The sequence below is a fragment of the Brachionichthys hirsutus genome, unplaced genomic scaffold, assembly GCF_040956055.1.
Source record: "Brachionichthys hirsutus isolate HB-005 unplaced genomic scaffold, CSIRO-AGI_Bhir_v1 contig_327, whole genome shotgun sequence".
NCBI classification, from domain to species: domain Eukaryota; kingdom Metazoa; phylum Chordata; class Actinopteri; order Lophiiformes; family Brachionichthyidae; genus Brachionichthys; species Brachionichthys hirsutus.
This window is the reverse complement of record NW_027180448.1, coordinates 81244-97940: the sequence shown is the minus strand read 5'-3', so window position 1 is coordinate 97940 and position 16697 is coordinate 81244. Positions and strand designations below refer to the sequence as shown.

The following is a 16697-nucleotide window of genomic DNA, read 5'->3' as shown; positions in this document are numbered from 1 at the left end:
TTGATGTGCAGTGCATGATGGGAAGTAGATACCGATTGATGCATAACTGCTTCCTCTTCAGCTGAAACTCCTCAGCAGTCGAGGAGCTATTTTTTTTCTTCCATTTTTACACTAAGCGCACCTGAGCATCATAAAGGAGATGGGGAAAGTGAGCTCCAGTCATTTGGTATATGGTATTTTGCTATGCTAACCTTGTCTACATAAAATCTTTGGATATTTTTGTTTTCAAACTGAATGTTAAATGTTAAGAGTATGCAGGGGGGAGGGGGGAGTTGGGTTCAATCCCCAAATAAGGTTTGAAGGTAGCCTCTTGTCGTTATACAGAGCCTCTGTAATTCTACTGACTTTTCATTTATCGGATATGAGAGATATATGTGACCCTGATGTAACATCACACAAATCATGCACAAACTGCTCCAACAGTGAGTGTAAAAACCCACCGACTGTGGTGAAGCTGTGCTCAGAGCTTGCCTTTACCCAGCATGAAATGAAGGACTTGTTCTCCCTCATGCAGCAAACAGCAGAGCAACGGGGGCCACTTGTGCTGCCAGCAATTACTGCACGTTGAAAATAAATAACTGAATTAAAGGCAAAAGTGAAATAGCGAGCAGGTTCTATGCCTCTATGGAAAATTAAAAATCCATATGCCTGAGTGCTGCTTGTTTAGATCATTTTAATCCTTGAGTATGCTGGTCATTTAACCCCTTAGAGCTCAGTTTTCAGCACGAATGAAGCTTATATTTCCTTCCCAATACCCTCTGTTTAGTGCTGATATCACCACTTTAACGGATTTGTTGCCCCTGTTCCTTTGTTTGTTTGAATGGATGGATGGATGAAAATGTATTGTTCTATTCTATTCTATTCTGCTGTGTTAAATTCTCTTCTCTGATTAGAGCTTATTCATGCAATGCTTTAGTCTGTAATGTGGGATCAAGGATGGCAAACTAAAAAGGCTGCTGGAAACTTCTTAAGGGATGAAGAACATAAATCTGCATTGTTGTAAAGCTTTGTGATTTTTAGCTGTGTGTGTGAGCCAAGACTGCGCTTTCTCCTGAGAATCATCACCATCTACTGGAAATAAAAGAATTACAATTAAGCTATTTGTACAAACATGTCAGCTGTCCCAGTATTTGATTCCAATTTTGAGTCACACACTGAGGGGTGAATGGACGCTGAAGACCAAGTCCAGCTGTGTTTGATGCGTCACATGACGCAAAAAATGTTTGATACACAGCACAGCCTCATTCTCACCACGGAGACGCTGTAATATACCGACTTTACATTGAGTAAACATCACACAAAGTAATTGCAGCACTGCAGCGAGTACAAACCCCAATAGCCCTGTGTTGCTGTGTCTCTGCTCAGGTAAATGTCAGCAGGAAAACAGGCAGCTGTCATAATAAGTCCTAAATTGTGTGTATATATTGCAGACCTTCTATTTATTTGGCTCTTTCTTTTCATGAATGTCTCTATGCCTGTTCCATCTTGCAGAGGACAGCAGAGCACAAATAAACTGTGGCAACACCAAAGAGAACAAGTGAAAATAGAGGTTTGAGAGGAGGCAGCATACACTTCTGTCTGAGGCATATCTTCTCCTTTTCTTGTGGTGTTAAACTCATATTAAAAAAAAAATCAAATTTCCACATACTTTAATCTCCTGGTGTTTAATAAGTAATGCCTCACACATCTGATGACTTGAGGACTGCAGTATGTGCTGGCCCATTCTGTGTCGACAAGCAATCTAAAGTGAAACGCTTGCCCCATGAGGCAATGCACTTGACTTATCAGCGTGATTCATCTTCCCGATAACGCTCTGTGTCTTGGGGGAGGCTGTAGGACCCGGAATAGACTGACTGCTGGGGCCAGAGGAATGGTTGCATCAAACGTTTGGGGGGGGGGATCTAAAATTGCAACAGCATTTTTTTTAGGTGCAATTAAAGAAAGATTTGTCTATTTTAAAAGTGCCTGTGAATTTACTGTATGTGAACAACTAACTATGGGTGAAAATTCTCAACAAGGTTTCATTGCATTTGACTGATCCTTGAGATGAGCCTTGAATCAGATTTTAAAGAAGCTACAGCACCATCATCCAAGTAATCCAAGTACTGTGCCACTGTTTCTATGGTAGTGTGGCATAGCTTGGGATCTATGACAGACCCCGCCACTCCCCACAGAGTCAGAATGACATATCCACCAGCTGCACTTCAACAATAATCCTAATCCCTATAGAAAACATGGTTTGATGAGTCTGCAGATGCGACAGCACGACAATCCTCGACAGACTAGGATGTAACTTTGGGCCACTCTGACTGCAGTGTAGCCCACCACCCCACAGGATGACATCATCAGGTGGTTGTACCGTCCATGAAGGGGAGGATTACTGCTGTAGATGGGAACCGCTCTCTTTGTCTGATTTTCATACTGTTTTCTTAGCCCCTGTGTGTATTGTGTATTTCTCATCGCAAATTGAGCAAATAAAAAACAGATAATATTGCACAGCTTTATCTGATGACAGATTATAAAACCTTCTCCCTATCGTCCAACGCAACATGCCTACAGGAACATCAGCACTCGCCACGTGAAAGAATGTCCCCGTCATTGCTCCTACTATGACGTGGGCGGCGGCTGCAGCTCAAGGGGGCGTGCCGGCTTGTTGCCCCTCCCTCCTCTCGCAAACACGGCGCCGCCGCGCGCGCCGTCTGAAAACTTGAGTCGCTGTCCGTGGTGCTGGAGTCGCCTCCTCCGCCCGCCTGCGATGAGACCGGCGAGCCTGTGAGCGGCGTCCTTCTGTCCGCGGCCTCTCCAATGCCCCCGAGCTGCCCCGGGTGCGATGGGAAGCGCGAAGGGCTGGTGGATCTAAAGCCCGAAGACGGAACCCGTCACAACCCGCACAGCTTGTTGCGTACTTTCACCGGCTCAGCGACTAGGCGCACGTTTTCAGCGGAATTCCAACATACTGTCGAATATGAGCCTCCGCTATTTAGTTCAAGCATAGGACGTTCTGCGTTCTAACCTCTGAGGAGCAGCGAACCCCGAAGAGACATGGCTCGCCTGCTTGTTCTGCTCAACTCCGCGGTCCTGTTGCTTTTTGCCAGCGACGTGTTCTTCGTCGGAGCGAGTAAGTGTCGCCCCTCGAATCAGCGGATAAAAATCCATTGGGCACTTTACAGCCCTTTAAAACGGAACATTAGTCGTATTAAGTGTGAGTAAACGTGAAGAAGTCACTGCTGTGTGTTATTTTTATTTTATTTTGGCACCTCATGCATTTCATTAAATAATTTATGAAAACAAGACGTTGTTGAAAATATCCTCCGTCTGTTACATTTAAATGCATTTAAATGCATTACAGTGAGGATAAACCTAAATCTAAATCTAAATAAAACAATCTGACCTCTTTTACAGTAAGAAACATGGTAATATTGTCTAATGGAGATCACCAGCAGCAATAACCACATTCATCCAGCCCTTCTCCATTATGTGAAGACATATTTATGGTACCCCTCACTGTGGGGTAAAATACACATTCTGGCATATATTCACTTAGAATAACGCACCACAAAAACTGACGCAGATCCAACTCCGCTTGCAGTCAGACAAAGCATCAGTCAAAAAACAGTTTTTTGTTAAGTATATGATTTAATTAATTCGCAGAATTCATTTTGCATTCTTGGAAGCTTCAGACTGTTCAGGAATTGTTCCACATCTACATAACAGATATATTCTTTAGCTGTATCTGCATGCATCTCCAGTGCCTCTGTCTCTTTTTCTACCCGTCTACCTCGATCAGACCTCCTTCACTGCTCAAGGGAACTGAGACCTACATGTGATAGAGCCCTGAGATTATCGAACTGGCACTGCGGGTGTGCTCTGCATGTCAAATCCGGAGGTATTCAGAGCTTTTGATCTTGATGGAGCTTTGCAGGAAGAGCTGCTATTAGACTACTAAATATAGCAGTCATAGATTTATAAATGATAATCAGTTGACTTAATTACCACTGGTTCTATGCATGGTATAAGATGATGGGATTCACCGTGCCATGGCATTCAGAGGAAGGTCTCCATGGACTGTGACTCATGGTGAGGTCATCTATCAACACAGCAGGGAAAGCATTTCAGTGAAGCTGAAAGGTGGTACATTGAAGAGAAAATGCTTTGATATTTTAGCAAGTGTTATCAAAATGATGTAATGGTGAATGGTATCTTATAATAAAGCCATCGTACCGGTATTCACTGAAAAGCTTCTCTCTTCCACGAGAAGCCAAATGTTGTTTTTTTTATTAGAATTGGTGAAACTGCAGATCGTAAAATCAGCATAAACAACAATCTTGTCCAAACAGTCATGAATAATTCAAGTCTGAACTGAGGCTCCAATATTTAAATGCTATTGCGGAGAAATCCAATAAGACCCAGTGTTTCCAAGCTACGTATTAAACTCACAGAATGTACTTTTCTTGCTCCAAAATCACAAGAACAAATAGTTTAATTACCTGAAAGTGGGTGCCAATATTTACCTTCACACAGATTGAAAGCGAACCTGCTAGAAAATGAATTCCTGAGAGGCTTAATCAGAGCGTTAGGTAGTAAGCAAATGTGAACTGGAGTTTATTGGACTGTTTTGGATGCTTGGGCTCATATCGTTCTTCAAATTGGCAATATGCTGTTTGTGAACTCGGTGAACATTCTTTACAGACGGATGTTTGTTTGTTTTTATTAGAGCCGAATCCAGCAGTGACAATGTTTGCTCAAATTGTCATGATTTAATCTACAGTTACATGGAAAACGTTCACAAATCCAGACAATTAGATGGCTAGATTTTATTCAGCACTATATTTTATGTCTGTGTTCTGTGCCATTCATGGTTGTCTCTCAAACAGTAAAAACCCACTTTGACCAATACATTTTGTGCCCCAAATTCTGAGTGTAAACACTGAGCTCATAAATCCTCCTTCTAGCCTTCCCAAATTTTGGATGGTTGAGTGACATTAGACTGCATCCAAAAAGCTTCAGGGCTTTGGTCCCCTCTGGTCTCGCTGCTCTTTCACTGGATCCTATAGATTGAGGAAATGGGTGTAGAGAGTGTGCATAAAGGACTGCGCAGTAAATACCCTAACAGCAGGGAAGCTCTGAACTGTATACGAAGAGGATTTAACCACGCATGTATCCATCTACTGAACTACTTACTGCTGTAGCTTCTGCACTGGATATTGATGCAAAGAAGGCATAAAGTCACTCATCCCACATGGCATCACATCTAAGAGACAGACATGATCTCAGTGGGATTGAGCGGTCCTCAAAAGGAGTCTGGTAGCACGGCAGGTGAGCACTTTTAGACTTCCCACAACCAGGTTTTCAGACAAATCCAGATGAAGCTACTTGAATACTCGCTGGTACATCAACATTCAAGGCACTTGTTGTGATTTGTTACGTTTATTTGTAAGATGTCTATGCAAGTCTATTTCATCTGCCAGGGAACCAAGACATGATTAGTATTAGAGAATATTATATTACCAGCCGTCCTTCATGCTGTCACCGGCTCAGGCATAATTGAGGCTGAAATATGATCGATAGCACAGGAAGTCCAAAGCCAGAGTAAAACAGCGGTTTGCCCATCAATGAATTATTGATTGATGCACCTTTGAGAAGAGGGCGCAGTTGTCAGCACCATAACTTCAGATAAATGAATGTATGAATGAATGAATGCACCTTTGAGAGTTTTATTGAGTTGCTGGTGAACAACAGTGACCCTGTAGGACCAAATAACACAACCTCCTTGTTGGAGGTAATAACCTACATGTGCTGATGCCAAACACTAAAAGACAGCTATATTATTCATAAACACAGACTTAATTATTAACCTTGGGTGGCATCAAACTAAACACAGAAATGGCTCTTGGAGATTCTAATGGCGATGAAATGCTATGTGGTAAATTATGTTTCTGATCATTTCAGCAGGTGACATAGAATCCGGTTGTTGTTTTTTTTTGACTCATGCCTCACTTTTCTATTTCTGTTTGACGTGCGTCACCGTCGTCCAGACGTGTGATTAAATGCTGCACAGGTTCTTCCACTGTGCTAAATCCAACTACTTGACGATTAAAACATCAGCAGTAAATTTCCGCTGTGATGCTAACTATACATAAATCAGCTGTATTATACAATTCTGCTTCATAGGCAAATAGAGGGGAACATAAAACACGCCGTGTGACTTGTAAGCCATTCAGAAAGTCGCTGCACTTTCAACTATCTTGGTGCAATCTGGAGAGCTTGTGCGTCGCTGGGCTTTGGCAATGATTCATCCTGGCAGCGTACCAACGCAGCCAGAGGGTCTTATTTGTTTGCAGCAATGCTCACTCCCGCTGTGATCTATAGCTGTTTGATTTCAGATCTTACATAACACATTCTTTGGAGTGAGGTTCCCTCTGGAGCACGTGGCTAACAAATATTGAGGTATCCACAATGACAATGCAGAGGAGAACATCAAACAGGCCAGAAGGAATCTGGACAGTCGGCCTTCGCAGCATTTGTACTAGAAAAATCACGGCGTCTGTTGTTGGTTTAGTTGACAACAATCATTATGAATTTTAGACGGAGACCCCGGTGGGACTTTCAGTTTGTGTTTCCCAGAATCTAAAATTATTTCTCGTTCGCGCCACTATTTCTTGTTGTGTATTTGTTTCGCAATTAAGTGAAAAATACACACTTTTAATATTTTTTTCCCCTCGTTCGCCGCAGCAGGACACTATATGTGACCTATCCCCCACCACCTACTATATCCTTACCCAGTCGCGAACCTAAGGAACCTACCAACATGCCTATGTCTGACCTTCAGCTCCCTGTGTTCATAACGCCACAATGACTGAGAGAGGGATGTTGATAGCCTCATTTTATCTGAGGGTCTTGAAATTGACCTCAATGGCACCTTTAACGTGGAACACAGAGACCGTCGCTGACTGTCTCCAAGGTAAAACGGGAAGAAGTGCAAGAAGCCAACCGGTAGGTAAGGGTGATACGAGCAGAGGATTGTCGGAGGGACTGATACTAAAATCATTGATAACTGCTCCCAATTCTCTTCTTTTGTCTTTCATCTTCTCTCGAGTGGCCGTTTTAGCTGCAGCATTGTCCAGTACATACCCGTGGCTGTCCTCTCAAACAACTGTGTTATGGTTTATTTCTCCCAAAGCTCAAGCAGTTTGAAAAACAAGTGCTCATTTAAAATCATAAATTTAAAAGCAGCTGTGAACCTGTAATTAAAGCTTCGTGAGGTATAGTGGCTTTTATTTGTTCTGGTGACGTTCCCATAAGAAACCTTTTTATTTTTGGGGGGTTATGGTTGGTCACAACTGACAATTCAAGACCGTTCCACCCACTTGACTCTCTCAACCTGCCATCACATTTTTTCTGTGACAACACACAAGGTCCATCAGTGCTCTGTTAACCACAAAAGCCCTCAGGATGGCCCCCCCAGGTCCCGATCTGCCCATCGGACTGAAGAGATTTCTAGGCGTCTGTGAATCCGTAAGGGGCCCTCGATAAGATCTGTCACCCTCTGTTCCTTCTGGCTTTTGCTTTCCAAGGCTTTTATCCAAGGCTTTTGCAATCAGTGCCTACAGTCAACCGAATCATGATAGATGGCTGCAAAGAGAATGGGTGAAAAGGTGTAATCCTGTCTGGTAGAAAGAAACATGAAAGAGAAACTGGGAGGGAGGAAGGATTTGTGTGTTGTATAAAGCCTGGGGTCCCATCCCATTGCTGAATTTTGAGATTACAATTAATTTATTAAGTTTTTATTTACCACTTTAAAACCTGCTCTGTTGGGAAAGCTGGATTCCCACATGCATTTGAGGACACTGGAACCCAGATAATCTAACACCCAAAGAAGTGAGTGGATTAACACCTCAGTTTCTGTTTCTTCTCCGACAGACCGGCCACCGGCTCCAATCAATGTGTCCGTCATGCATCTGAAAGCAGACTCGGCAACGGTATCCTGGGAGGTTCCAGAGGGAGATATAATAATTGGTTTCTCTATCTCACAACAGGTAAATCCTAATGTAAATCGGTGACGCCGTTTGGCAGGTCACCAAAAAAGAATCACATAAAAAAAGTATGATGCTTTATTTTTGGCTGCAATTTGTGGTTTGACATTTGGCCTTCATCTTGTCCAGCTGAGACAGTGTTGGCACCCAGCCAGGAGGGGAAATGATGAGTCAATCTTTTACTATGTCACATGTCTCGTCTTCCTATGGACAATATTGGGAACTGATGGTGATTGGTGATTGAGGGAATATTTTTTGGGTAATGAAATCATAGAGCTTGATCGAGGATATACTCACCTCGGAGTATATCATGCGTGTCAAGCATGTAGAATCATATGCACAGGATCTTGATGGAATAAAGATGTGTTTTCGCTGAACCTTGAACGGATATTCTTAGCAAGGCCTTAAAGCTTAGCTTTGCATGCAGGAAAGCAGACTCTATCTTGGTTAAGAGAAAACAAGCGTGCAGAAAGAACGCACCGAAGTGCTTGAAGCATCCAAACTAAAAGATTTCAATGTTCAAAATAGGAAATCAATTTAAAGCTAAACTTGAAGGACAAAAAATTTCATATGCTGATGTAATCATGCTTGCGATTAATGCACCACAAAACTATGAACCTCATTCTCGGCTGATGAGTTGTTTGTTACAGACACGCATCTCTCACAGTGCAATTCAAGGTGATTTGTGTTTTTTGTAATGGCAGTTTAATTATGATATCTCTCATCATTAATGGACATCATCAGGCTTTTTAAAATCAGATGTCTATGTCAAGAAGAGCCATTAACATACCGGTAAGTGTGAGACATCTGGCCCAAAGACACTTGATTAAGTGTAAAGAAAGAAAGAAACCATCAATGCAGGCTGCTTTATAATGTTGAGGAGTGATAAGTCATTACTGCAAGATGCACTCAGAGGAGATTCAAAATATCCAATAACAGAATTTTATATACAACCGTGTCTTCCTCAGGGATACACTCCAACGATAAACAGATTGTGTCCTGCATTCTTTTAAATCCCCAGAGGCAAGAAGGACACATGCAGCGATTCATTCGGGAAGTCAACACCACCAGCCAATCTTGTGTTCTGTGGGACCTAGAGGAGGAAACAGACTACATAATCCAGGTCCAATCAATCGGCCTCTACGGGGAAAGCCAAGCCAGCAAAAAGGTGCATTTTAAGACCCTCAAGAAGTCTGACCTCTTCCCCTCCAACAGCTCCAATCAAGGTGAGCCGCTTTGAAATGTGGGCGCCAATAATTAAGCTGCAAAAGATTAAATATAAAGAGTGTTTATGGTTTGCATTCTCAGATGCCATTAGACCTTTCATAAATCCATTACAATTAAAATAGCTGGAAACATTCATTCTCATCCAGTCTTAAAAAGGCCAAATCCAGCGATCAACCTATCCTGTTAAGTATCATTAGTGCAGCCTCAAATACAGGTGCTATGTAGCTAATCCATAATGCTCAAAGACTATTGATTGGTAGTCATATTAGTATTGAATATCCCATCCAGGGTGCGCCTGTGTAGTTCCAACAGTGTATGGCTGTCATATCGGCTCTATGAGGACCCACTCAATGGAGTGTTGTCAGGGAAGAAGCCCTGATCCCTTGATGAGCTGAACATGGCTGTTTGAGTTACAAAAAGAGGCAACCAGGGAAAAATTATAAGTGATTTTTTGGGGGGAGAAATACATATTTGCTCTTTAATGTGGCTCTGTTGTGTGATAATGTAGTTTGCGGATATGTCAGGCTTTGGATGCACAAGCGGTACTTGTTAAGTGTGTTCATGGGACTTGCACACAATGAAATAGTTCCATTTAATTGTCAGGTATTGTGTTAGTTTAGAATCTGTTCTCAAATTAAGATATTATAAACTTTGCATAGTTAAAAGATCTGTCAAATAGCTAAAGTTAAAATAGATCTATCTATTATGCAATTTTCTTTGAAATAGCATGGTACAACCACAGACCTTTTTCTAGAGGCACAGGCAAGAGCAACCCATTACAGATGCTTTTCCTGCTGTTCAGTAAAGCCTCGTCTGAATGTTGAATGAATTTAAGCTCCTGGACTTAAGAATGAGGTAAAGTAAAGTTTAGTGCTAACGTAAGTACGAATAAACTGAAGCCTGCTATCACAGAGTCTCTTTGGAATCTCTATGTGCTTGTTGAAGGCTTTTTTTTTTTTTTATCTCCTCCACACCAATTCATTATTGACAGACCCTCCAAGCGTGGATGCAGGCATGCTTGTCTGAATGCATGCAGCTCTATATCACTCTGGGTTTCTACTCAGGATGCCGAGACACGCTCTAAGACACTTCAAGATAGTGTCAGTGCTGCCCGAAAGGGCCGGAGGAAATATGAAGACCGTGACCAGTTGAAAATAAGTTTAAAAGCTCTCAGCAAAGATGGTGAACGAGCTTTTTCACTGGAAGCCGTACGAAAGAGTCAGGATGCAGCTGTATTATTCATCCATTCTTATGGGATGAAGTCAACGTATCTTACATTCTTACGCTTTGCGGGTCGCAGGCGTTGCTGGAGCCTCTCCCAGCTTGTTATGGGCAGAGGCAGGGTACATGTTGAATGAGTTGCCAGCGCATCGCGGGGCCGCACACATAGACACACAACTGTTCACGCACACACTCATACACTATGGACAATTTGGGGTAAATTGCATGTTTTTGGAATCTAGCGTTATAAATATCAAACATGTTTGCCTATTACTGGGGGTCCCTCTGTGTCCAAAAGCAGATCAGGACCAGACCCACGAACGCCTCAGACTACCAGATAATCTGTACTGAACATCACGACCGACCGACGTTCCTGAGCAGATTCCTTCTTCAATTTCAGTTTTACAAAGATGCTAATTAAAGCAAATCTAGGGGGGTGACCGATCATTTGTTCATCGATCCATAACCCTGAATTTGTTTTTATTTATTCTTAAGGATCCGTTTAGCAGCAGAGAAACATGTTTAATAAGTTGAACAGTTTCTTCCAGTGCTATTAGACAGGAGGTATTGCAAGAATAAATCACACAATCCGTCTGCGACACCAGCGTAGCACCTCTAGTCTGTTGTTACAGTTTCCTGACACACTCCACAGCCACGAAATCATCCCGCGGCTCGGGCAGAGCAGAGGGAAGATCTATTAATTATCTCAACACAAATTCCTTGGCACTCTTCCAGTTGCTCGCATAGAAATACAGCTGCAGATTTACAGGTTAATTGGACATTCTGCGTACTATTAAACCTGTTGAGTCAAATGGACAAATACGTAAATACACATTATTATGTACATACATTATTCCAACACTTCTTCTTGTAGGTTATTTATGCATAAACAATAAATACTCCACCAAGCCCTTGGACAGACAGGAGATCACAGGAAGCAATGTCCTGAGATTATGAGGAATTTATATGGATTATGGATCCTGATATCAAGTCGAGAGTCTATGAAGTCCAACATACATGGATTAGTGTCACATGTGCAATCATTGATCATCATTTCAAAAACTGCTGTCACTTTGCACCCAGGCCGAGGACCTGTTACCCGTGGAAGCAGTTTGTGTAATAGTAGCCAACAGCTAATACAGACAGCAAATTTTACTCAACTTCAAAATAACAAGCATGGTCATGTGACGTGTGATCCTTTTTTTTTATACATATACGAAGAGTTTTATTACAGATATTCGACTACTTGTATCCATTCATAATCCCCATTGTGATATCCTCCCCTCCCCTCACACACCAACACACACTACTGCACTAAACACAGTCGTATAATTAACCCCATTTCTTTATAGCCGTGTAAAGAGAGCTGACTGTTGGGCATTCAGAGCCAGTCTTGACAGATTGATTCACTAAAAGAGGTCATTTGGAAGAGTGGACCTCTGGAAAACTTCCACCCAGCAGGTAAAGAAAGCATTGGGGGCATGGAAATAGGGCCATAAATGATGCAGTAAAGGACGATTAATGCTGCGGTGTTCATCTGTGTGAGATTAATGTCCTCCACTGGGCTTTTTTTTTTTTTAAATAGCTTAACAACCATCAACCAGAGGTAAAATCTCCTGACAGAAGCGATTGTGATCAAGTTCTCATATTTAACGAGACAGATTGTTGATTCAACTCCACAGTAATGTCTGAGACCACTGCATGCTCTTTTGGATTGCATTTTACACATATATTGTGCCTTTACTACAAGGATTAAAAAAAAATAAACGATATTCAGCACATCGTATTTAGCATTTTGTGTTGAGGATTCTGTATTCACAGACAGAAATCCTCTCTCCCGTCTCCTAGATGACCCCACCGTGCAAGGCCTGGACAAGTCCCGGCATCTGCAGACAGGAGAGATGATCATAATAGTGGTGGTCCTGGTCATGTGGGCAGGTACGTATAAAAGCAGAATGTTTAACTCATTCAAACATATTTCCTCAATCTTACTGAAATGTTGGAAGAATATTTTGTATCCTCCTTGTATAAACATCGAATTCCTTGATTTGTTACTGGTTTTAAGATGCTGTGTCATTTAGAAAACAGATATTAGCAACTTGAATTTAAACGTCATTTGCTTGTGTTTCCAGAAGCCTCAATCGAATCCAATCAAAATGTTGCTATGAAACGCTTTCTGAATAATAACCAAGGACAATTTTCTTGACTTCAGCCTTTACTGTTGCATATTTATTCATAGATAATTAATATCATAGAAAAGTACAACTTACTGCAAAGATTAAAAGCCATGCAGAGAAAGAAATATGACGTCGCTGGAGTTCAGCCTGTTACACGAGAAAGTGCAAAATAAAAACTCCTCGTCCTTTGAGGTGATGGAAGAATACAATTTCATCAAAGGTTATTAAAAGGTTTATTAAAGATCCAAGTGATGACCGAACTTCTCACACTATCTCTAAGGGACAGTCCAGCCACCCTGCGGAGGAAGGGTGGCTGCTTGTACCCACAATCTTCTTATTTCGGTCACTACCCAAAGCTCGTGACCATAGGTACGAGGGTAGAATCTCCCCCCCGAACCTGGAGGGTACTCCCCACCCTTTTCCGGCTGAGAACCATGGCCTCGGATTTAGAGGTGCTGATTCTCATCTCGGCCGCTCCACACGTGGCTGCGAACCGATCCAGTGAGAGCTGGAGGGCACGGCCTGATGAAGCCAACAGGATCACGTCGTCTGCAAAAAGCAGCGACCCAATCCTGAGGTCACCAAACCGAACCCCCTCAACGCCATGGCTGCGCCCACCCTGCCGAGGGTGTAGAGCTGGTCTACAGTTCCATGGCCAGGACAAAAACCACATTGCTCCTCCTGAATCCGAGGTTCAACTATCCGACGGACCCTCCTCGCCAGTACCCCTGAATCGACCTTACCGGGGAGGCTGAGCAGTGTGATCCCCATATCGTTGGAAAACACCGTCCCTACCATACACAGTGTTGCAAGAAAAACTGGTCACACTGAAGAAACTGAAAAGTAGGAGTGAAAGAAGAGAAACACCTCATGAGATGCTCTTAACAAACTTAATTTTATTAGTTCAGTTTATTCATTTTGTGATACATCATGCATATTTTCAGGGTTTTTTTTTTTTTTTTTACTTCATTCATTTTCCTCTATTATTCCTGTTATTTTCCATCATCTGAACAAAGATACCGGTAATTCAATTATAAAGCCACTGCCGTTTCTTTGATGCAACGCAGCGATGCTTCTGCAAGCCAGCTGGTTACTTCTTAAAGTAAAGGCCCAACATGCCAACAAGCTCGAGTTGTTTCTTATGTCTTTCAGAAATGTATGAATTTCACATTAAAACATTAAAATAAGCTGCGGTGTAAACCGTTTAAAAGCAGAATAATTACTTGTAATTACACAAATGATTACAGCACCCCTACAGCGAATGAATCTCTCTCCTAAAGTTACAAAGACATGTAGCTGCTAGATTGCAGAGCTCTTACAGGATGCACAGATATTAATTCATCCATTAAATTGATTGCACACACTCCCCACAGCTGTCATTACCAGAAGTGCATGTCAGTTTCTGAATATTTACTGATTGCCATAGACAGTCACTGAAGGAAGGAAGCTCACTGTGCGCATACCGTATCAATTTAAACCGGGGAAGAACTGCATCTGGGCCATGACAGAACAGAAGGAAGCAAACTGGAGAATTCCTTTTCTCCAAGTGTTCAGATAGCGTCCTCCCTCGGGAGCAGTGTCCCATTATCCACATGGCTTTTCAGTGTGCTCAGTCAGAGGCCATATTGACATACGAGTTAAGAGTTGCTGCCTCATGACTTAATTACCATCCTCTTTTATCTGTGTGTCTGACTGTCACTTCCCTGCAGCCGTTATCGCCCTCTTCTGCCGGCAGTATGACATCATCAAGGACAACGACTCCAGCAACAATAAGGAGAAGGCCAAGCCATCGTCTGAAATGAGCACACCGGAGCACCACAGTGGAGGTCTGCTGAGGAGCAAGGTGAGCACAATGCCTCGACTTGGAGTAAGGAATAGCAATCGATGACGCCAATGATTCTAGAGTGTCAGTAAACCATGATGCAGCATGCCAACAGGAACAGCCACATGGAACCCAGCCAATACATGTGTGCTTTTACTGTTGAAACATGCTTCAGTATCTTCTGTCAGGTAAAGCATTGATGTTTGGTGTGTTGAAGGATGCACACATGCAGTTTTTTGTTCTGCATTTCTACATACATTCTGGTTGATGGCATTTTTCCTGGTGAATAATAAAGGGACTGCATCCAATCCTTTTGCATTGCCTATTTCCATGAAATGCAGTCACCGTTTGGTACTTTCATAGCTACAAGATCCACAACAAGAAATGTAAACATGATTAATAGTGGAATGCAGGCTCTGGTTTCTGGCACCTGCTCCAGGTAATGGAAAACAAAAACGATACCATGTCCCATTCTTCCGCATGAATTCATTGTGTTGATGCTCGATCAATGGCTAAGATATCCCATCATCATAGCAGGTGTTCGCTTTATTAAAGTGTTAGACACAGACTGATCAACTAAGGATATGAGGACATCGAGATGCAAAATAACAGACAGCAATTAATACAATTTAAAATATTTGATACAAATTTGCAACAAGAGCAACAATAATATAAAAACAACAATAATGACTTTATGCTATGTATTATAGTACATATTGTTCAAACTGTTGCTTAAATCTATTGTTTCCGTTCATATATTTAAATGCTTTTAACTGATTTCATTGGTATCGACAGATCTATTATATGAACATGAATAAGTAAAGACACCTTCTGGTGCCTCATCCAGTTTTCATGGAAATCCATCCAGTGGTTTTTGCATAGTCCTCCTGACAAGCAAACCAACAAACACAGATGAAACTGTCCTCCTTGTCGGAGGCGAGAGGGTTCAGATTCATCGTTATGTATTCTTCTATACTTGACAGTAATACCTTTTATCCTGTTCAGAGAGGAATTCCTGTAAGCAGCCCTGACGCGTGAAATCAAAGCTTCCATTTCAAATAATGAGCGATCATTCGAAATCGCAGGATCCTGTCTCCAACTACCGCTTGGAGCAAAAGAAAAACTCACTCACAGACAGATAAAGAAATCGTGGACTCATTAGAGCTAAATGAAAAGAACTGATAGGATGCGTAGATAAAATAAAATTAAAAAATCACTTAACCCTTGATTGCCAAACGCATCATATTTGACACAGATGGCCTTTCAGGATTTTGACCATTCTACTTCAGAAGTTTGATTCCCCCCCCCCCTGAAAAAGCAGGTAGATACAAGCCAACACATGCATCTGCATTTTCCATGAAAACAATTCAGGATATTGCAAAAGTTACATAAATTAGAGCACTTGTAAAAAAAATATGTATAATTTTTTTAGACAAATTTGTCGGAAGCTTCCATTAAAGCCTTATTATAGATGAAATAGAGATTCAATATATCTCACAACTAAAACCTCCTGCTGATATGATGGATGCATATTAAATATGTTGTTGGTACAGAACAGAGAAAAGATTTTCAGGCTTGACAGAACTAACAATTAATTTGTCTTCTATGATCAAAGTTTTTGCAGGAAGTAACGCAGTAACTGATATTTATCTGCCTTGTCTGTTGCAGTTTCATCCGTCTGTGCCGTCGATCAACATCATTGAAGTCTGAGACTTTAGCGTCTCTTCTATCATTAGTGCATCTCAGAGCTGATGAGGAAGACTCACACCAGCTCGCACCAGTGAACGAGGTTGGCGAAGGCTGTCTTCATAGCAACGCACATGCATGTACAAAGCATTTTGCACACTCTCAATCTCAGCCACAAACCCGTCTACACAGACGCACACAGTACTTTAGCAGCGACACACAGAAACTCCTGTCTCCTGCAGGTTTTACTAAAATTAAATTAATGTTAACCTTTGGTGCAGTTAACATTGATGTGTTTTCCAGGTAAGCATTGCAACACTCAACACGCACAGTACAATAACTTACAACTCTGGGAGGCCTGTCTTCATGGCAGTAAAGGTTCAGCGTATTTTTTATATCAGCATGTGCATTTAGACGCCTGATCACCCCTTATAACCAACTAAGCTTTAAATAAACCAAATCCTCCCATTGCAAGCTGTGTTACTATGTCATCGGATCATAAATGTATATTATCTGTATGTTGCAGACAAA

General features: G+C 41.8%; 1 protein-coding gene across 1 annotated transcript; it reads left to right on the top strand.

Moving 5' to 3' along the window:
- Positions 1-3042: 3042 nt before the first annotated feature.
- On the top strand, positions 3043-16190 carry LOC137914980 (fibronectin type III domain-containing protein 4-like). Its single transcript, XM_068758458.1, has 6 exons — positions 3043-3118; positions 7921-8036; positions 9055-9259; positions 12330-12419; positions 14368-14501; positions 16149-16190. Exons 1-6 carry the CDS (start codon positions 3043-3045, stop codon positions 16188-16190), a joined length of 663 nt encoding a protein of 220 aa, XP_068614559.1.
- The last annotated feature ends 507 nt before the right edge of the window (positions 16191-16697 follow it).